Genomic DNA, 22,482 nt, shown 5'->3' on the forward strand with positions numbered 1-22,482 from the left:
TCCAAAAATATTGGACAAAAGTATTGGCACCCTCAGCCTAATACTTGGTAGCACAACATTTAGACAAAATAACTGCGAAAAACCGCTTCTGGTATCCATCAATGAGTTTCTTACATTGCTCTGCTGGAATTTTAGACCATTCTTCTTTGGCTAACTGCTCCAGGTCTCTGAGATTTGAAGGGTCATTTTCAGATCTCTCTTTCTTTCTATGGGATTCAAGTCTGGACTAATTGCTGGCCACTTTAGAAGTCTCCAGTGCTTTCTCTCAAACCATTTTCTAGTGCTTTTTGAAGTATGTTTTGGGTCATTGTCCTGCTGGAAGACCCATGACCTCTGAGGGAGGTCACAGTGGGCCCTACATTATGCTGCAAAATTTGTTGGTAGTCTTCAGACTTCAAAATGCCATGCACACGGGCAAGCAGTCCAGTGCCAGAGGTAGCAAAGCAACCCGAAAACATCAGGGAACCTCCGCCATGTTTGACTCTGGGGACCTTGATATTCTCTTTGAAGGCCTCGTTATTTTTCTTGTAAACACTATGTTGATGTCTTTTGCCAAAAAGCTCTACTTTTGTCTCATTTGACCAGAGAACATTCTTCCAAAATGTTTTTGGCTTTCTCAGGTAAGTTTTGGCAAACTCCAGCCTGGCTTTTTTATGTCTCTGGGTCAGAAGTGGTGTATTACTGGATATCCTACCATGAGTCCCTTTTCATTCAGACGCCGATGGATACATGGGTTGACACTGTTGTACCCTCGGACTGCAGGACAGTTTGAACTTGTTAGGATGTTAGTCGAGGCTCTTTATTCACCAGCCGCACAATCTTTCGTTGAAATGTCTCGTCAGTCTTTTTCCGTCCACATCTAGGGAGGTTAGCCACAGTGCCATGGGCTTTACACTTATTGATCACACTGTGCACGGTAGACACAGGAACATTGATGTCTTTATAGATGGACTTGTAGCCTTTAGATTGCCTATGCTTTCTCAAAATTTTGCTTCTCAAGTCCATAGACAATTCTTAGGTTCTGTCTTTTCTCCATGCTCAATGTGGTACACACAAGGACACAGGACAGAGGTTGAGTCAACTTTTATCCATTTTAACTGGCTGCAAGTATGATTACGTTTTGCCACCACCTGTTATGTGCCACAGGTACAGTTTTTTCCATTCTCTTATGTTTTTTTCATTGCAAGCAAAATCAGTAAAGATATTTACTACCAAAGCATTTGTAATTGCAATCATTTTCTGGGAGAAATTGAGCATTATCTGAAGAATTGCAGGGGTGCCAATACTTTTGGCCAGCAGTGTATGGGTATCTATGTATACGTATATATATACTGGTATAAGTTATGATTCAACTCATGTACTTCTAGTAGTAAGATAAAAAATGTTGCTCCGCAGTGCATAATTAAACATGCCCGTTTTGAGTCATTATACACCAAATTCTGTGGGGAGTCTATTTTAAAGTAAAAAGTAATCAGGAAAAAAACAAGTCACAAACGGATTCTTGAAGAATAGTGTAAAACCTAAGCAAGAATTGTAATTTGTGACTTTGAGCTTGAACATTTATCTTGAGTATTTATTTTAACCTTTAATTCAAAAAGCTATACAAACAGTGGGTTACATATTAGGCCTTGTAATTGTGACGGCAGAAGAGATGCCACATTGGCTCTGCTGGTTTGCTGACCTTTCAGTTTCTGACGCAGCGCTTTTTTGTATTCGTCTGTGCCACGAAGCCTCACTCATACGCACCATTTCCAGGGCCCCCTGCTTGAAAATGCAGTCAAAAGTCACTCTGAAACTGATTTTATGGGATGGCAGAATTAATAGTTCACGGAATGTTAAGGTGCAAACATGACTGGTAAATGAAGTGTTGCAAAAGAAAAACAAGAAGTGGTCACTTTTTTCTTTTTATTTGAAAATACTTTCTCAACAGAACACAAGCACCGATGCTTATTGCTATGTCACTCTGTTGAAGGACAAGGGGATTCGGGTGGAGGTAGGGGAGGGAAAAGGTTGGGAAGTCAAAATCAAGAAAGAGACCCACTATCTCGTCCAGCTCAGCACATACTAACAAAACGGAGCTATGCACCATTCTGAAAAGCTGTAAAAATGCTGCAGGTGTTCCCCATGGCGACCGCCGCTTTCTCAAAAAATATGACTACTAGTACTAAAATAGTATGACTAACATGGAGATCACGATGAAGAACATAAGCAGTCATCTCACCGTAAAAAAAAAAAAAAAAAAGGAAAAATATCAAAACATCCAGTTTTGATTGTAAAGGTAGTGTTAGGAAGTACAGAGGAGTGTGGACATAAGATGGGAATTTTAGGGGACGCTGGTCATTCATCTCTAGTATCTATGAAGTCTACAAAAATTCAGCATTTTACAAAAAAAACTGTAGGAAAAAGAAGGGGAAAGTAGTGCTTGTTGCCTCCTATGCCTTTTCCTCGGTTGCTTCCTCGGCAGCTTCAGTTGCCTGAGGGGGAGTAAAAAATAAGATTTTTTAAAAAGGGACTTTTCAGTGATTGAGATGCATTGTAACACACAGCAAACACCAGATAGGAATACACCTTACCTCTTCAGTCATAGGGAGTTGGAATTTGATACAACTTAATTGAGAAAAATACAACACTAAAGTCGCACAAAAAATCTGAGATAAAACTGTGACCTATGTGTAACTAGGGTTGAGCCTCATTTGAATTTGAACGGTTCCGATTCCACATTTCGATTCCACTTTCAAACGATTCTCGATTCCGATTCTTTTAATAGGCAGGGTAAAAAAATTGCATAGCTTATATTAATTTGTTCTCGATTATTTAAAAAATATATATATATTAACTTTCAATTAACTGTGAATCTCTCACAAGGCTATTTTTAACTTGTATATAAATATCAGTCTTTGAACTTCAATATGATAGTGTCTTTCCACAGGAATGCACTTTCACAAAGATGTTTATATTTCAAAAGCTCACGTAGAAAACATTTACCCATATTCTTTTGCCTATGTTTTCGAGTGTCTTATGCTGCAGGCATTTTACATGTCATGAGCTCCCACTAATGGGCTAACCTGGTGCAGTATATGAAAAAAACAAAAAAACAACTTGTAAAACCCAGTCCAGATTAGCAGCGGGTACAGTATATGTCAGAAATAGTTCTTGTTGAGGAAAATGATCATAGCTGCCTTCTCAGGCAGTAAGTGTGAGCTTTCTGGACAGAGTCTCCTGCAGTGGAGAACACACGTTCACCAGGTTTAGATGAAGCTTGAATATATGAATATGATAAATATAAGAAAGCGGGAAAAAGTCGCAAATATTACTTACAGTTAAGGTAGCTGTGAGAAGCTACACACTTTAGATACCTGTACCTTAGCTGGGAGGTACGATGACGCATTAATATAAATTCTTCAATTGATTTTAATTTTATGTAGATGAGGCAAAATAATAAGCATTTCCTTATTTGTAAAACTGATTCTAAAACAAAAGATGCTTTTAATACTGTTGATTTTAACGGAGGCGGCAACGCACTACGTAAAGTACGTAGCTGCTTATATACAGTGTATCACAAAAGTTAGTACACCCCTCGCATTTCTGCAGATATTTAAGTGTATCTTTTCATGGGACAACACTGACAAAATGACACTTTGACACAATGAAAAGTAGTCTGTGTGCAGCTTATATAATAGAGTTAATTTATTTTCCCCTCAAAATAACTCAAAATAGAGCCAATAATATCTAAACCCCTGGTAACAAAAGTGAGTACACCCCTATGAAAAAATGCACATCCCTAAATGTTCAAATTGAGTACTGCTTGTCATTTTCCCTCCAAAATGTCATATGACTCGTTACAGGAGTGCTGTCAGCATTGCTGCAGAGATTGAAGAGGTGGGGGGTCAGCCTGTTAGTGCTCAGACCATACGCCGTACTCTACATCAAATTGGTGTGCATGGCTGTCACCCCAGGGGGAAGCCTCCTCTGAAGACGGTACACAAAAAAGCCCCCATCCCAGTAATCCATGTGCATTGTTGAGATGTCTTCGCAAACTGTTTTCAGGCTTTCTTGTCTACCGTCTTCAGAAGAGGCTTCCTCCTGGGGTGACAGCCGTGCACACCAATTTGATGTAGCGTACGCCTTATGGTCCGAGCACTAACAGGCTGACCCCCTACCCCTTCAATCTCTGTAGCGATGCTGACAGCACTCCTGTAACGAGTCACATGACATTTTGGAGGGAAAATGACAAGCAGTACTCAATTTGGACATTAAGGGATGTGCATTTTTTCATAGGGGTGTACTCACTTTTGTTGCCAGGGGTTTAGATATTAATGGCTATATTTTGAGTTATTTTGAGGGGAAAATAAATTAACTCTGTTATATAAACTGCTCACAGACTACTTTTCATTATGTCAGTTTCATTTTGTCAGTGTTGTCCCATGAAAAGATATACTTAAATATCTGCAGAAATGTGAAGGGTGTACTCACTTTTGTGATACACTGTAGCTACATTAGCCCAATGTAATAATAGAACTTATTCTCGTACTATTCCATCTATCATCTACCGCTTAATCCGTTGTCGGGTCGTGGGGGCAGCAGAAGACCGACATAATTTATTGTTTTACTCACCTGGTTCTGACTAGTTAGAGGACCGGTGCAGAGTGACAAATATGCGGAACTCAGCTATGCACTACTCGGCACTTGTATTCCATGAAGCTGGTGGTGTTTAATCATATTGGTCGTGCAGCCACCTTTGCATGATATAGCTGTGTTGCAAATGTTGCACTGAGCTGACTGGTCATTTTTATTTGTGAAGTCGAGCGAAAACTTTTGAGCGCTCGGCAGCTATTTTTTCAGAGGTCAGAGCACTGAAACATGGAATCGAAATTTAAAACTTCGAACAGTTCCGAGAGCATCGGAGTGTTTGTCCCGGATCCCCTTGATGCTCTATGCACAACCCTATGTGTAACAGAGTGAATCGATTGGTTCCAATAGTAAACTCCCCTAAAATATCCTGCAATTGTCACCATGAAATCACGCAGTCACCATCTCTCCCAGTGAATCAGCCGAAATGACTTCAGTGACAGTCACCATGTCTACTTTTGAATGGGCCTAAATGACTTCACACAACAACTTCACGCCATCTACTGTAAGTGCACTGCGAAAAAGGCTTTTTCTCTGAATGGTGAAGCTGCATGATGAAGCTATGGGTTAGTAGGGCACACGCAAAGGTGGGTTAGCGTGACACTGTTGCATACCCTTCACTTTGACTGTCTCGCTCTGCCCTCGCACTGACATGGTGGAGGGAGCTGAGCTTCTGATGGAAGACACACTGACTGATGGACGACACACAAAGATCTGTATGTGTGTGTGCATATATGTATGTGTGTTAAAATAAATGGATAAAGTTGTTATGAAATGGGCTTTGTATAGATATTTTTTTGCGTGCTCGTCCCAAACCTCGTTAGTCTTGGCGTCTCCATTCTGGGCAGGGCTATCTTCTTTTTTCCCTTTGGCGGAGCCTTTCCGTGCCTTCGCCCCCTTTTCATTGCCCACTTTCTGCAAGAATCAAGAATGTAATTAATATATTATGGTTGATTAAAAACAACATTTGAAGGAGGGTCAGCTAATTCAAGACATCATAAATTAGCATTATAGGACTACATTTTTATGTGCTTTATTTACCTTGATGACGACCTTCTTGGCTTTGGGCTCGGCCTTTGGGGGCGCAGGCTTCTGCAGGACCAACAGAACACGGTTCTGCTTAATTGGATTGTTGGATATTTCTTGATATGATCTATTAGTTTGGTTCCATTTGTACATCTACGGACAACTTAGTTGGGCCAAGCGGTAGTGGTCATTTAAATTTGGTCAGCAAGCTGAAAAGTTAACTTTAAAGAACCCCTGAAATAAAATGACCATGAGCCCGAAATATGTACTTTAAACCAAAATGGCAGACTTCCGAACAGGCTTAATCAGTTCATGCAACAAGACATGGTTAGAACAGCACTAGCTTGAGGCAAAAAGTCGCCTAATACCACCAGAAAAGTCCAGTTGCAATTGATTAAATGTCCAGAGAGTTCTCTATTGACTGACTTAAGTGTGGAAAGTACATTTACAATGGTGAAAGTTTAAATGCACAGCACACTGAACACATAAACCATGCAAAGTTCTACAGTGGAGCAAATAAGTATTTAGTCAACCACTAATTGTGCAAGTTCTCCCACTTGAAAATATTAGAGAGGCCTGTAATTGTCAACATGGGTAAACCTCAACCATGAGAGACAGAATGTGGGGAAAGAAGCCCCAGAAAATCACGTTGTCTGATTTTTAAAGAATTTATTTGCAAATCATGGTGGAAAATAAGTATTTGGTCAATACTAAAAGTTAATCTCAATACTTTGTTATGTACCCTTTGTTGGCATTAACGCCATTCCTCCATGCAGATCTCCTCTAGAGCAGTGATGTTTTGGGGCTGTCGTTGGGCAACACGGACTTTCAACTCCCTCCACAGATTTTTATGGGGTTGAGATCTGGAGACTGGCTAGGCCAATCCAGGACCTTGAAATGCTTCTTACGAAGCCACTCTTTTGTTGCCCTGGCTGTGTGTTTGGGATCATTGTTATGCTGAAAGACCCAGCCACGTCTCATCTTAAATGCCCTTGCTGATGGAAGGAGATTTTCACTCAAAATCTCTCAATACATGGCCCCATTCATTCTTTCCTTTACACAGATCAGTCGTACAGGTCCCTTTGCTGGAAAAACAGCCCCAAAGCATGATGTTTCCACCCCATGCTTCACAGTGGGTATGGTGTTCTTCGGATGCATTTCAGTATTCTTTCTCCTCCATACACAAGAACCTGTGTTTCTACCAAAAAGTTCTATTTTGGTTTCATCTGACCATAACACATTCTCCCAGTCCTCTTCTGGATCATCCAAATGCTCTCTAGCGAACCGCAGACGGGCGTGGATGTGTACTTTCTTCAGCAGGGGGACACGTCTGGCAGCGCAGGATTTGAGCCCCTGGCGGCGCATTGTGTTACTGATAGTAGCCTTTGTTACTGTGGTCCCAGCTCTCTGTAGGTCATTCACTAGGCCCCCCTGTGTGGTTCTGGGATTTTTGCTCACCGTTCTTTTATCATTTTGAAGCCACGGGGTGAGATCTTGCATGGAGTATCAGTGGATATCAGTGGTCTCGTATGTCTTCCATTTTCTAATAATTGCTCCCACAGTTGATTTCTTTACACCAAGCGTTTTACCTATTGCAGATTCAGTCTTCCCAGCCTGGTGCAGGTCTACAATTTTGTCTCTGGTGTCCTTAAACAGCTCTTTGGTCTTGGCCATAGTGGAGTTTGGAGTGGACAGGTGTCTTTTATACCGATAATGAGTTAAAACAGGTGCCATTAATACAGGTAACGAGTGGAGCCTCGTTAGACTTCGTTAGAAGAAGTTAGACCTCTTTGACAGCCAGAAATCTTTCCTTTTTGTAGGTGACCAAATACTTATTTCCACTCTAATTTGAAATAAATTCTTTAAAAATCAAACAATGTGATTTTCTGTTTTTTTCCCCCCACATTCTGTCTCTCATGGTTGAGGATTACCCAAGTTGACAATTACAAGCCTCTCTAATCTTTTCAAGTAGGAGAACTTGCACAATTGGTGGTTGACTAAATACTTATTTGCCCCACTGTATATGTATATAGTACAAGGACACACAGAAAAAAAGTTGTGTGGAGCTTTTGTAGTGTATAACTGAACTTTTTTTTTTTTTATAGCCCATTTGTGTCACAAATTCACCCGACTCGTTGAAAGTTCTCGTTCAACCATTTTTAGTGAATTATTTGTTGCTGCACCACACTGGACTAAAGACAAACATAGAAAACACATAAATATAAGACAAATGCATGAAAGACTTTGACATTGAAGAAGAAAAGTGGTGAAGACAGCTAGGAGGAGAGGTCCAAACTTACCGCTAACAACCTCTCAGACTTCCTGGTGGGCTAAGATGATAATTAAAAAAGAGAGAGAGAGACAGTGACAGAAAGAGAGGGAGAGAACGACATCAGTTGTACCACTGCAGCCTGTGTCTTCATCTGATCTGCTCACTTTGTGGCTGCGCGAATAATGAAAATCAAAACCAAAGCACATGCACATACTAAAAAAGTGTACACTGGCTTTTACCTCTTGTTTGGTGACCTTGGAGCTGTCTTTGCCCTCAGAGCCCTCAGGAGACTGTCGGGGAAACCACAGTGAGCAAAAAGTACATCAGTGCCTTGAGTGCTGAAACTTCTTTTTTTTTTTTACAGGCAATTGCTTTTAAGGCCAAATTTGAATTAAAATGTTTTTATCTGCTATTGCTCAAGTAACGTTAAAGAACAGAGCTAGATTCGCCATTTCATTCAGACAAATTCAAAATGAAATCACTTTCAAAGGGTATGGTGAATATGTTCCCATTGAACTATCTACAGTGGAGAGAACAAGTATTTGATACACTGCCAATGGGAAAACCCATTGGCAGTGTATCAAATACTTGTTCTCCCCACTGTATGTTGCGAATGGAGCCAAACTTGACTGAAGTTTTTGGAAATTTTAAGTTCACAGACTAAGCTAAGCCCTTTAAAAGCACAACATCAAACAAATTCTACAGTATGATTGTGACTTTCAGCTATAGACCCCATTTACCTACGTCACACAATCACGTGATCGCTATATTGTGCCGCCATATTGTCCGTCATTGTGTGTCCGTACTGTCAATGATCGTAGTTTCTAAAGGTGGATTTACTTGCAAATTATGGAAGCCCCGGTGCTTTCAGACGCTGTAAACTCATTGGATGAGTTACATAAAAGCCTTTATTCGGAAAAGCTTCGGTCGATCCAGTCGCCAGATCTATATTTGATGAAATCGATGTTTTTCGACCCGCTGTCTTCGTCGTCTCTGCCTGAACATCTCCTACCCGGATATCTGCAACTACAGTATCTTGTCCATACGAAGTCAGCCTATTCTCACGAAAGTTTGAAAAACTTAAGAGCTTGGAGGCTTATAAATACTTTGTTGCTGGTTGGGTAAAACAGATCCTTTTCCACGAGAATTCGGCAAGAATCTATCTTGTGCTTGGGAAGGTGAGTTACGAAATTTTCAATTCAAATCTTTTATTCTTGCTAACATCTCAGTACGTGGATTGCCATGCCCAAAAATAAATGATTGATATACACCGCTGAATGTGAGGTCGTGTGTTCGATCCTATTCCCTAAATGCCTAAAACTCTCTAAATATATATTAAATGCATCTTACCAGATATAAAATTACTACTACATAGTCTGTGGTGATCGTTTGGTGCCCAGTTTTGTCGTCTAATTGCAGCAATCCATTTCGCTCTCCTCTTCGGGTCTCTCGCTATACGATAGAACTTTAAGTCTCTCCGTTTATCTTCCCTGTTACTGCAACCAACCGCCACACATGCCTTCACCATTTTGATTAAAAAATGTTAACGATTTCTAAATAAGCAGAAGACATTTGAAGCGAGTCTGAAACTCAACTGGACCTTTTCGTCGGAAAACGTTCCGTGATTAGGCGGTCCTTCTTGACTTCATTAGCAACTAGTTGCTATACTCCGGACAGCTTTGATGTTAACTTTTTTCGATGTAAAAAAATTGCCTGGATGTGATTTTTGTTGTTGTTGTTGCTTCGATTCAAAACACTTTTTTGCTTCAACCTCCCTTTAGGGGCAGTTTTTTTTTTAAAACGTCAACTTTTTTTCCCCCTCTCTGTCTTTTTTTCTTCTTCCATGTCACCTTAGGGGCTCCGTAAAATTCAAATGTGTCAACGATTGTCAGGAAGGTTTTTGGGTTCGTTTACTAGGTGGTGATTCTTTAGACAAGCAGAAACACACGCAGTGATAGGAGGAAAGTACATAGTGGTAACATGTAAACACGATCAGATGACGGAAAATATGGCGGCATAAGTCAGGGGGCGATGTTGTGACGTCACGTGAATGAGGTCTATAATGTACTTCAAAGCAGTTGATATCTTTATTACCGTTTCCTGTTTTCAATACGATGGGGACTGCCAATCATTTCAAACTGATGTAAAAACATTCTGAACAAACATTGGAACTACTTTATCATCTAGATCAGTGGTTCTTAACTGGGGTTTGGTGAGTAAGCCTCAGGGTGAAAGTTACACTGAACCCTATTTTGTACACTGACTGAATCTAGGCAAAGTGGCGTTTTATACCAGGTTTTGGACTGGGGGCCCTCAATTTACAGGCTTTATCCATTTCTTTCACCTGCTAGCGCTCTATCTAATGGGAGGAGGGTTCGGTTTGCTCAGTGGAAGGTTGACTGGCACTTGTTATGAGGAAGTATAACAGACCTACGGACGGTGTGAACTTTTACGCTAGAAAAATAGTATGTGATGCAAGGATGTGACAAAAAAATGACAATATAGACATAAAAAAGGAACAGTGTGAAATCAGTTTTATTTTTCAATGTGAAAATCGACAGTAAAAGGCGAAATTATTTGGAGTAAATTTAAAATCTAGAAGAAATCGGAACAGTAATTCACTTAGAATGTTAGATTTGCTTTATTATGAAATTCTGAAGGGGTTCAATGCATAGGCGGAGTTTGACTTTTGGGCCAGGGGGGGCACAACATGTTGATGACCCCAAAACGCAGTGTCAGCAATAAAATTAACTTACAAGAATATTTATAATAATAAGTTGAAAATTAGTGGGGTTTTTTTTGTTTCCCATCATTCTTGAGGGGAATTCTAAATCAGGCTGCTTAGGCAATACTTTTCGCCAAGCTCATCATCCATTGAATATATACCATATTCCGGTGCCGAGCCAAAGTCAAAAGCCAAAGTGACCCCAGTCAAAAATGTTATCCCCTGTGCGGAGCCATATGGAGGTAGATATGTGTCTTTATTATTCGATCCAAAAAATATGTGAATGCAAAAATAAATTTGAAACTCAAAAAAAAAAAAAAAAAAAAAAAAAAAAAGCATTTGAAAGCTAGTTTTCTTTGATTTTTTTTTTTTTTTGATTGAAGCAACTTTTTGTAATATTGTAATATTATGTAATGTTGTTTTGCGTTTGGGCCTCATTTTGGCCAGGACATTTGTGTCTTTATTATTCAATCAAAAAATCAGTTTCTTAAAACAAAAAATATGTATTTTCAAACGAAAAATCATTTCAATCAAAGAGAAATTTCAATGATAGAAAAAAGTCTTTGAATGCGAAAAAATATATGAGACTGACACATTTGCATTTTAACACTTAATTTTTCATTAAAATTTTTTAGCAATCCTTTTTGTGTTTGGGCCATATTATGGGTAGGACATTTGTGTGTAAATCATTAAATACCCAAAAAGTTGTTTAAATGAAAAAAAAAAGTTTTCAATCAAAGAAAAAAAATCATTTGAAAAATAAAATTGCCCTCCCCTATTTTTTTTCTTTATTATATGCAAAGCAAATGACCGTCTAAGGTGCTAGTCACATGATCTGTTCAAAAAATAATTTTGACCCATTATAAAAATATCTTTTTTTGTTTATTTCATTCATTTTTTCGGTTTTCTTTATTGCTTTACAACTTTTGTACATATAGGAAAGTCAAATTACATGCAATGACACTTTTCGGCCACCGGGGGGGGGGGGGGGGCTGTCCCCCCGGCTCCCCCCCTTAAACTCCGCTTATGGTTCAGTGAATGCACCTGTAAATCCTGTGGGGTTTGTTACCTTTAGCAAGGTTAGGAACCACTGATCTAGATGTATAAAAAATGTACTTGGAGGAATTTTTTTTGTATTTTTTTTTTTTTTTTAAGAAATTTGTTATGCTTGTTTTCCTAAGCCTTTAACCATCCATTGTTATTTAACAATATGTCCTCCACATTGCCCATTGTTAGTTTTTTTTTTAAACATAATTTGTAATTTGTCTGTTATATCCGTATTTATGTATCCTGTCCCTAGTTATTAACCCTGTAACGGAATCATTACCCGACCAGATTAGCGTTTCCTCCAGGAAGGCGGGCTGCTAAACGCGCATGCGCAATATCCCATACAAACAAGCGGAGGAGGCGGGTCCATAGTGTTGGTTTAGGATGGGCCCAGAGACCCCCATCACATACACATACACACAATGGTATCATCCAGGTGGTACACGAATATGTACAACAACGACTACAACAGCCTTGACCGTTCCGACCCCTCCCGTATTATTTTATATTTTTCATTACACTACATCGCCGACAGTGGACGCTTCCGTTATCACATTTGATCATCTTATCCATTTTACGACGCGTCCTCGTGACATTGTCCACGGAAAACACGGAAGTGGAGGGTAAACAGAACGAGTTGACGAAGAGGGAAAAATAAAATTAGATTTCATTTCACGCGCGATGCTGTCTTATTTAAAAACCAAAATTGCGACGAGGACGAGCCGTCAAAAGCAGCGGCGACACTCACCTTCCTCTTCGGCATGTTGCTCGTCAAAGGAAAAGCACCAAAAACGACGCTGAGCTATGAAGCCTCCAAAAGTCCACACGGTGAGATTATTCCAACTAGCTCGCTATAGAGGATCGATATCTAAAAAGCACCTTGGCTAATATGTTGATTATTATGCACTCCCCCAAAACTCTGTGCCTCGGCAAGCCATTGGCCAGCACACGCCAAAATCTCTCCCGTACTGTTGTATCATTGGTCCATGCTGTTTCCATGTAAATAAGAGCGTCCCAGACGTTTTGATTGACATCCGTCACTGGCCGATTCCGATTGGCTGAGCGGTTAGCCATGGCACCCGCCCACTCCCTTTATCCTCAAGGCGAGCAGTGATGACAGCCAAGCCTTCCTGGCTCTCGGCGGATCTGGCTCATGTTGGACCGTATTGTTGATTGTCTCAACATAACAAACAAAGAAATCGAAGCAGGAAAATTAACACAATGCCACGCGTGGACTATATCTAGAACAGCGGGCATAGTGTGCTGTGGAATTCTACCACTTCTATAGTGTTTAACCAGAAATTACATGGTAACAAAGCATACATATGTAAATACCGTTTGAATCAGTATTCATACAGAAAGTAAATGTACTGTTTTTGACAGTTTTTTTTTTCCTAAATAAGTAAACTCAAGCAAATCTCCTATTGCTGGTGGGGAAATTAAACACAAAAATCCCTGATGTACAACATGTGATTTGTCATCTGTGATTTGTGCGTCACAGGTGGCAAACGCAAGGCCACCATATGCAGCCCTCAACATCAATTTATGTGGACAGCCCACAAAAGTTTGACTAAAATTTCATGCTAAATGTGGTATGTGAGTATGGCTAAAATCTAAAAGATAATGTATCAATGTAATAATAAGGTTATTATGATGCTTTGTGAGCATTTGAGTGCTTCATTAGTGGAAAATCAACAATACGCAGCAAATAGACGGGGTGAAAAGCGTGCGGCTTGGGGGACATTTAATGGCCAGAAGGAGAATTTGATGTTTTCTATTGTGCTTTTTTACCAGCTAAAAAAGAGGTGACCTGTGTAAGAGGTCAGTATAAATACTAGAATCCAGTCTATGTACTGCACATATGAGGTGCATGCAAATTGTGATTTTATCCTGACTCCAGAACCTTTGAAACTATACACACGACCTTTGTTTGTAACATCACATGAGCAGAAGTGTGTGGTTAAAGCCACAAAATGACAAAAGAGCTTTTCTGCGGACAAAACAAACTAAAAAAAAAAATCCTCGTCATGAAGCGTGCAAGTGTTGAAAAACCACAGTCAGCTAAATTTAACAATGAGGAGCACACGTGTAACACGTCAAGTGTGTATAGAAATGTATAGAATCTCTGCTTATAGAACACTACATAAGCCTTTTTGGAAGGAGCGGGGGCATCTTTGTGTAACTTTTATGCTAAATGTAGCTATTGATGGAAAAAAATCTTTTATTAGTAGGAATTTTTGAACTTTTGAAAATAATAAAACGACTAACAAACAATACCACGAGAGAGTGACAGACGTTTTCTCAAATACTGGCCTATAGTCAAATACAGTGGTACCTCGACATATGGTCGCTTCGACACACGATCTTTTCGACAGCCGATGTAAAACTTGACTCGCCATTTGTTTCTAGCATGCTCGAAATACAACTATTTATGACAGCGCCGCAGGTTTTGTTTTCCCGTAAGACGGACGCACGGCAGATTTTCTTTTGAGAGGAATCAACATGGGTTCCAAGAAGGTTAGTGCAGGTGGTGAAAAAAAGGTGAGGCTTACCATTGAAATGAAGATGGAAATGATAGAAAAATATGAACGTGGTGTGCGCTTCCATTAACTGGCTCGACAATATGGCCGTAGTGTGTTTACGATCTCGACAGTCATCCTCCAACCTCGATTCACCAGTCTTTAAAAGTTAAGGTGACAATTAGAACGGCTTTCTTTCACCTGCGCAACATCGCCAAAATTAGAAATATTTTATCTAAAAGCGATGCAGAAAAATTAATTCACGCGTTCGTTACATCGAGATTGGATTACTGTAACTCCCTACTTGCAGCTTGTCCTAAAAGCTCTCTAAAAGGTCTTCAGCTAGTCCAAAACGCAGCAGCAAGACTTTTAACAGGAACCAATAGAAGAGAGCACATCACCCCTGTGCTCCAGGCACTTCACTGGCTTCCAGTCGAGTTTAGAATTAAATTTAAAATCCTCCTTCTTACATTTAAGACCATTAATGGGTTGGGGCCATCTTATCTCACCGATGCTCTGGTTCCATACCGCCCCAACAGAACACTCCGATCTCAGAATGCAGGTCTACTGGTAGTTCCCAGGGTTCATAAAAGTACTGTCGGAGCTAGAGCCTTTAGCCACCAAGCCCCTGTTTTATGGAATCAGCTTCCAGCTAGTATTAAAGAAGCCGAGACAGTTTGCACATTTAAGATTAGATTAAAAACGTTCCTATTCGACAAAGCTTATAGTTAGGCTAGTTGAAGTCGGAATAGACTCATAGTTTAAGTTGCACTAGAAGCTATAATGCTGGGGGGCAGTACAGCCGCTGAGTTCTATCTCCTTTTCTTACTCTACCTACCACTTGTCTTACTTTATTTCTATTTTCCAATGTTAATATCTAGTTGTCTAGTCTCTTCATCACTAGTCACCCGGTGTCCCCTTTCCCCCCTCCCCTCTGGGGAGGGGCTATTTTTCAGCTGCAGCCTCCTGACTGTCCGGACCCCTGGCTGGATAGACGTCCTCGCTGCTACCTCCGTCTCATCTGACTAGAGGGACCTCTTCTTGCTCCTTTACTCCACTGGATTTTTACGGACTATAATTTCGCTTGCTAATTTCCATTAGCCGTTCTGGGGTTCCTGTCTATCCGTCCTGGGAGTGGATCTCTCCTGACTGTGGTACTCCCCAAGGTTTCTCATTTTTCTCCCAATTGACTCTGGAGTTTTTGGAGTTTTTCCTTGCCGGCATGGAGGGTCTTAAGGATAGGGGATACCCAGGACTTGAACTGTATCTATTCATCTTTGTTGCTTCATTTCTAATTGTGTATCATATTGCCTCTGTAAAGTCCTTTGAGACCTCTGTTGTGATTGAGGGCTATACAAATAAAATTGAATTGAATTGAATTGAATTATTATTCTAACATCACCAAAAAAATCGCCAGCTCCGCCAGTCTTTTAATCATTTATTTGAGAACTTGTGAAACACAACATGCCTACTGTCCGCCGCAGCTGAACATGAAAAGTGAAAGTAAAAAGTCCTCTTTCACTCTGTCATGTCAGCCACGCGGTGCGTTCAGGTACACCACGCAAAACACACCTGCCCCATTAGAACCCGATTCGTTACATTATTACAGGTATTATCATTATTACAATTATTATCATTCTGATTTTTATTCATAATTTATTTGTTTTCCTCTGTGTAATTGCTACTTGCGTTAGTACCAGCAGTATTTATTAAGGATTTAGTGTCGGTTTTCGGGCTATGGAATGAATTGGGGAAATCCTGCTCGACATACGACCATTTTGATTTACAAACAAGGTCCTGGAACGAATTAACGATGTATGTAGAGTTACCACTTCAGACACCATGCCATTAATGACCTCACCAAAGAAGCACCGCACATCAAATATAACCTGTTCTAATCTCTATTCCGACATGAAAGGCAGGGTTTGACTAACATCTAGTGGTGACCCAGAGTAATGCAGTTTGCGCTTTTGACGTTGTGCTTTTCTGGGGTCAAATTTACAAAACAATTTAAAAGCAAGCCTGTCCATGTAAAATTATTTTAATTTTTTTTAAAAAAGTAATATTTACTACTTATTGTTGTCTTTTCTCTTCACGTGTTTGATTTTTGTTGGTTTGTTGTTGTTGTTGTGCACATCCGGCATAATTGCCTTTTTAACCCGAGAAGTAAAAATAAACTACGTAATCTATTTTTAATACTATTTGAAGTTGAACCTCCTCCACCCCGCCTCCTCCTGTCCCTGATCTCATATGACGTCATCGTAGCGGCGTACTTGTCCGTGTCGGTGCAATGAGGATGTCTCACGCGGCATTCATTCACATTCGTCTATCCAGTCATGCATGCATGCTTGCAACGACATATGCATTCAATTACATGTCATGTCACCATCTAAGCCGCTTTGGGAAGTAAATATACAGAATAAACACACGAACACTGCCAAATAGGCGGGACTTCCTGCCGGTTGTCAACAGAGTTGGGCTGGTTATCACAGTGCGCACACATTACAGTGCATCGATCAGATAGCAAGGTAAGCTTCATATTGACTTCTATTGTTTATGTCATTCAAATTGCGTTCTTTTTTTCCTCTGCTAAATCGACGATGTGCAATTGCTGTTGAACCGTGCAAACAGTCATCAGGTCGAAAATATATGTGCGAATTTGACACGGAATTCTGCTCATTTCGCGTGTTGCACGACATATGATGATTTGTCACCTCGCATATCTTCGTGTCAGACTGTCTGATGTCATGTTTTCTCAATTTAGCATCTCTGTGGATCACATCTGCTGTGTTGTACTAATATTGGCAACCCCACGGTTATTGCGGGGATTCATCCAAGCCCACACGTTATGGAGAACAGTTTTACCTAATGACTTAATTACTCTTAATTAATCAGAGTTCTCCGATTTACAGGATATTTTCTTGCCTTAAGCTGTTTGTCATTCTTTGCTGAAGTTTACTGTAAAGCTGACATACAATAGACCTAAATGGTCAACATTTTTAACCAGTCAATATGATTTGCGAGGTTGAGTACCACCTTCCTCCTCTTTCTTTTTTTAAACACACAAATTGTTCAGTTACAGTGGTATGAAAAAGTATCTGAACCTTTTGGAATTTCTTACATTTCTGCATAAAAATCATCAAATATGATCTGATCTTTGTCAAAATCACACAGATGAAAAAAATGACTTAACTAAAACTACCCAAACATTTATAGGTTTTCACATTTTAGTGAGGATAGTATGCAAACATTGACAGAAGGAGGAAAAATAAGTAAGTTAACCATCACATTTAATATTTTGTGGCCTCCCCATTTGGCAGCAATAATCAACCAGACGCTTCCTGTAGTTGCAGATCAGTCTGGCACATCGATCAGGACTAATCTTGGCCCATTCTTCTTTACAAAACTACTGTAGTTCAGTGAGATTGCTGGGATGTCTGGCATGAACGCTGTCTTTAGGTCATGCCATAACATCTCAATTGGGTTCAAGTCTGGACTTTGACTTGGCCACTCCAGAACGTGTATTTTGTTCTTCTGAAACCATCCTGGAGTTGATTTACTTCTGTATTTTGGATCATTGTCTTGTTGCAGCATCCATCGTCTTTTTTGCTTCAACTATCTGACAGACGGCCTTAGGTTTTCCTGCATAACATCCTGATAAACTTTTGAATCCATTCTTCCATTATTGATTGCAAGTTGTCCAGGCCCTGAGGCAGCAAAACAGCCCCAAATCATGATGTTCCCTCCTCCATGCCTCACGGTGAAGATGAGTTGTTGATGTTGGTGAGCTGTTTAATTTTTCCTCCATACATGACGTTGTGTGTTACTCCCAGACAATTCAAATTTGGTTTCATCAGCCCACAAAATATTTTGCCAAAACCTCTGTGGAGTGTCCAAGTGCCTTTTGCAAACATTAAACGAGCAATAATGTTTTTTTTTAAGACAGCAGTGGTTTCATCTGTGAAGTCCTCCCATGAACACAATTCTTGGCCATAGTTTTACAGATAGTTGATGTGTGAATAGAGATATTGGACTGTGCCAGTGATTTCTGTATGTCTTTAGCAGACACACTAGGGTTCTTTTTTTACCTCTGTGAGTATTCGGAGCTGAACTCCTGGTGTCATCTTTGGTGGACGACCACTCCTTGGGAGAGAAGCAACAGTGCCAAACTCTCTCCATTTGTAGACAGCTTCTCTGACTGCCGACTGATGAACATCCAGACTTTTAGAGATGGTTTCGTATCCTTTCCCAGCTTGATACGAATCAACAATCCTTGATCGCAAGTCTTCAGACAGCTCTTTTGACAGAGCCTTAATGCACATCAGACATTGCTTCTTCGCAAGATGATTATTACCAGGTGTGTGTTATATAGTTGGCAGTGCTGCTTTAAACCACTTCTCGGTGATTTGGTACACACCTGACTTAAATTGTTTGGTAAAAATTGGTTGCAATTGCTCTTTAAGTCTCCTAAGGCAGAGGGTTCACATACTAATTTCCCGCCTTCTGTCATTGTTTGCATGCTATCCTCATTAAAATATGAAAACCTATCAATGTGTGGTTTTAGTTAAAGCATGTTGCACACAATGATTTTTCATCTGTGTGATTTTGACAAAGATCAGATCAAATTTGATGATGATTTCATGCAGAAATGTGAGAAATTCCAAAAGGTTCAGATACTTTTTCATACCACTGTACAAGGGTTTTAATAGGAAGTCAGGAGTAGTCATAGGTGGAGTTTGACTTTTGTTGCGGGCGGGGGGGGGGGGCGGGGGCGAATATGTTGATGACCCAGAAATACAGTATCAGCAATAAAATTAACTTACAAGATATATGCTCCGATAGTAGCTTAGCCCATGCTCGTTCATACAGGCATCCCAGCTGTGTGTGTGTGTTTGTGCATGCATGTGCGAGAACGCACGTTTTTCTGTCTTACCTAGTGGAGAAGTAGACGCCGCATCTGTTTTGACTGAATATTTCAGCCAGGAACATTTATAATAATATGTTGAAAATGAGCATTTTTTTTGGTTTTTTTTTTTTAAGTTTTCCATCATTTTTTAGAGCTAACATCTTTAGTGGAGCAAACCGAAACTCTGCTCACCATTTTGGCGGTGCTATCCGGCGTTTCATGGTCCACATCTTTAATCCTTGGTTCTCGCTGAGTATTTGTTGTTGCTTTTGAAAGCTTTGGTTTGGAAAAATTACGTATATCCATCTTGCCTTTTCTGTCGTCAGGTGTTTTTTTTGGGCTAAGCAAAGCAAATGACCGTCTCTCAGGTGCTGGTCACGTGATCTGTTTCAAAAATAATTTTGACCTATTCAAATTTTTTTGTTGTTCATTTCATTCATTTTTGTTGTTTTACTGCTTTACAACTTCAATAGACAACAATTTATCGGCAAAGTCTTAATTTTAAATTAATATATTGGAAAGTCAATTATATTCAATGACATTTTATGCCACCGGGGTCGGTTATGCCACGCATGGGAGTAGTTTGCCAGGTCAGCAGTGTAATATAGTAGGGTAATGTGTGTCATGATAAAGTAGCATTTTGACGCTTAAAATAATAAAATAATTCTTAAAATAATAAGCAGTTTTTTTTTTAGATTTTTCAAGAAACACAAAACAACCATTTGTGAATTGACAAATAATTTTAATCATTTGAAAAAATGTCTTAAGCAATTATTTTAAGGGGTTGACATATAGTAACTAAAATGGCAACCAGAGATTTACATTATCTTCTTTGTTAGCAGGTTTCACCACATAATGCCGGTTCATCTGCTACGTGGAGGCCTAGCCCTTTTGGCCCTTTTGTGGAGCCTCGAGTTGCCTTTAGTTTCTCTCCGTCACTTGAAAGTGCGACCCCAACTGCTCCTGGTGTCCTTCGATGGCTTCCGCTGGGACTATGTGAACCGTGTTCCGACGCCAAACTTTCACGCCCTAATGGAGGAAGGTGTGACAGTGGAGCACGTGGAGAACGTATACATCACTAAGACCTTCCCCAACCACTACAGTATGGTGACAGGTCTCCACGCCGAATCACATGGCATCGTCGGTGACCGGATGCTTGACCCAAGTCTCAACCTCTACTTCTCCTTTGACAATAACAGCATCTATGAGTCACATTGGTGGGAGCAGGCAGAGCCCCTGTGGGTTACCATTCAGAAGTACGGGGGGCGGAGCGGCGCTGCTATGTGGCCCGGTTCTGATGTGAAGATCCATGGAATGTACCCTACTCATTACCTCCCACGTGATGCTTCACTTAGCTTCGAGTCCCGGGTCGAAAACCTGATTAAATGGTTCTCTGCTCTTGACCAGGAGGCAGTAAATTTTGGGGTCCTGCACTGGGGGGAACCGGACGCAAGTGGACACAAGTTTGGACCCGAGAGCACCCTGATGGATGCTGTCATCGCTGACCTGGATGAAAAACTCGGCTTCCTGCGCAATAAACTGAAGACAGCGGGCCTTTACGAGAGAGTCAACTTGGTGGTGACCAGTGACCACGGCATGACGCAGGTTTTCCCCGATAAAATCATTGAACTGGACGTGTATGTAGGAAGAGACTTGTACAGCTGGGTGGACAATAGCCCCGTGATGGGAATACTACCCAGAGAAGGTAACTTAAGTCACATTTCCAACTAATGATCAAAAGATTTTTGTACCTTCGCATACTTTAAAGTTTAAGTAGAGGAGACCTGTTCAAAGCTACAAGCCCACCTAAAACGTTTTTTTGTTCTCTGAAATATACTGGGCTCTTCTCTTGGCACTGATCAAATTACATTACCAATAGTTTCAGCAGTCCAAAAGCGCCAACGAAAAATTTCTGATGTGGAAAAGTACCAAGTGCAAGTAAAAGTACATTTAATAATCAGTAGTTGTGGCTAAAGATGTGTCACGGGAAAGTGGTGAGTCGGGTCTGTCATTGTTACTTTCACATACAGCTACCATTGTTACTCACTCTCACATACAGCTACTCGTAACCACATTTAGTGACCTTGCCGTCGACTTTGCTAAGAAATTGGCGGTGGCATGTCTTGCAGGAAAGCTGGACGAGGTTTATGACAAGTTGGTTGACGCCAACCCCTACATGACAGTCTACCGAAAAGACGCCATCCCCGAACGCTTCCACTACCGCCACAACACCAGGATCATGCCTATCTTGTTGGAGGCTCAGGAGGGATGGATCATCGTGCAGAACAGGAGCACAATGATCACGTGTATGTCCCTCTACCTACAAATTCATTTGTGTGCAGCTTTCTCCCTCTCTATTATTCGTAGCGTTGATTTTTCTGCATTGATCTGAATCCTGCTTGATGTAATTAACAAAGCAGGAGTAGGAGGCTGTGTGGGCATGAGCTGAAGCTTCCTTTTGCTGCCCATAAAAAGGCATTTTTCTTTATCAGGCTTGTTGTCAGGCAGTTTCCCTCATCTTTTGATATTTGTCTATGGCGAACCAGGTATTAAAAATAGGACCTCAGTATATGCAAATAGAAGAGAGTGTGTTTTAAAATAGTAGTCAGTAAAACTGAAAAACATGTCGCATTGAACTCAGTCTTGCTAAAAACAAAAACAATGGCGGGCGAAGAGGCTCCTAGTCGAAAGTCATTTCTCCAGTTGGTTACTTTATGTAGATCATAATATTTAGGGCTGCAGCTATCAATTATTTAAGTAATCGATTAATCTATTGATACCGTAATTTCCGGACTATAAGCCGCTACTTTTCCCCCCTCATTTTGAATCCTAAGGCATATACCGTATTGGCCCGAATATAAGACGGTGTTTTTTGCATTGAAATAACACCGAAAAAGAGGGGGTTGTCTTATATTCGCGGTCTAGACATTATACCCATTCACGGCGTTAGATGGCGCCAGATATCATTGAAGCGATGTTCTGTCATGACAGATCTTAGCTACTCTCCCCATTCACGACACTAGATGGCACCAGATATTGAAGCAAGCGATGTTCTGTCATGACAGATCTCAGCTCCTCTTTTTTAGTTTAACCAGTTTGCATTATTTTATTGCAGTGTTTTTCCTTATTCAGATTTGTTTCAAGACTACAGTTACAGTTAGACGTCACTTTGATGGTTAATGCAGTTATTGCAATTTTGTTGTTTTATCACAATAGATTGGTTTATTTACATTTAAAAAAACAGAATCCAGTCATTTACGAACGTGATTGCACTTTAGTTAACATATTTAAATGTTCGGATATTAAGATTTGAATGAGGAAAAAAAAACATGGTTTTTCTCTAAAATATTGTTTCAGA

The 22,482-nt window shown here is 40.3% G+C and overlaps 2 protein-coding genes across 7 annotated transcripts in view; one reads left to right on the forward strand and one right to left on the reverse strand.

The window, feature by feature from the left end:
• enpp5 (ectonucleotide pyrophosphatase/phosphodiesterase 5) overlaps positions 1–22,482 on the forward strand; it is a 34,323-nt gene that overhangs the window by 2,306 nt on the left and 9,535 nt on the right. The window contains exons 1-3 of one of the 4 annotated variants that reach the window (XM_057822099.1): positions 7,637–16,746; positions 19,964–20,829; positions 21,254–21,430. In XM_057822099.1, the coding sequence (XP_057678082.1) occupies positions 19,980–20,829; positions 21,254–21,430 (1,027 nt within the window). In that variant the 5' untranslated portion in view covers positions 7,637–16,746; positions 19,964–19,979. Of the gene's footprint in view, positions 1–7,636; positions 16,747–19,963; positions 20,830–21,253; positions 21,431–22,482 lie in introns of those variants that run through there. The other 3 variants (XM_057822100.1, XM_057822101.1, XM_057822102.1) reach the window with 3 other exon arrangements.
• On the reverse strand, positions 1,892–12,702 carry hmgn3 (high mobility group nucleosomal binding domain 3). 3 transcript variants are annotated; one of them, XM_057822103.1, is made up of 7 exons: positions 12,448–12,674; positions 8,167–8,217; positions 7,956–7,985; positions 5,671–5,721; positions 5,446–5,544; positions 5,244–5,343; positions 1,892–2,474 (listed from the first exon to the last, which is right to left on the reverse strand). In XM_057822103.1, the coding sequence occupies exons 1-7, from the start codon at positions 12,460–12,462 to the stop codon at positions 2,467–2,469; spliced, it is 354 nt and encodes a 117-aa protein (XP_057678086.1). In that variant the 5' UTR covers positions 12,463–12,674; the 3' UTR covers positions 1,892–2,466. The 3 variants fall into 3 exon arrangements, with proteins under 3 accessions (XP_057678086.1, XP_057678087.1, XP_057678088.1); XM_057822104.1 differs by lacking the exon at positions 7,956–7,985 and having other exon boundaries at positions 12,448–12,702; XM_057822105.1 differs by lacking the exon at positions 5,244–5,343 and having other exon boundaries at positions 12,448–12,651.

Source organism: Corythoichthys intestinalis, chromosome 19 (assembly GCF_030265065.1).
Source record: "Corythoichthys intestinalis isolate RoL2023-P3 chromosome 19, ASM3026506v1, whole genome shotgun sequence".
In the NCBI taxonomy this organism is placed as follows: domain Eukaryota; kingdom Metazoa; phylum Chordata; class Actinopteri; order Syngnathiformes; family Syngnathidae; genus Corythoichthys; species Corythoichthys intestinalis.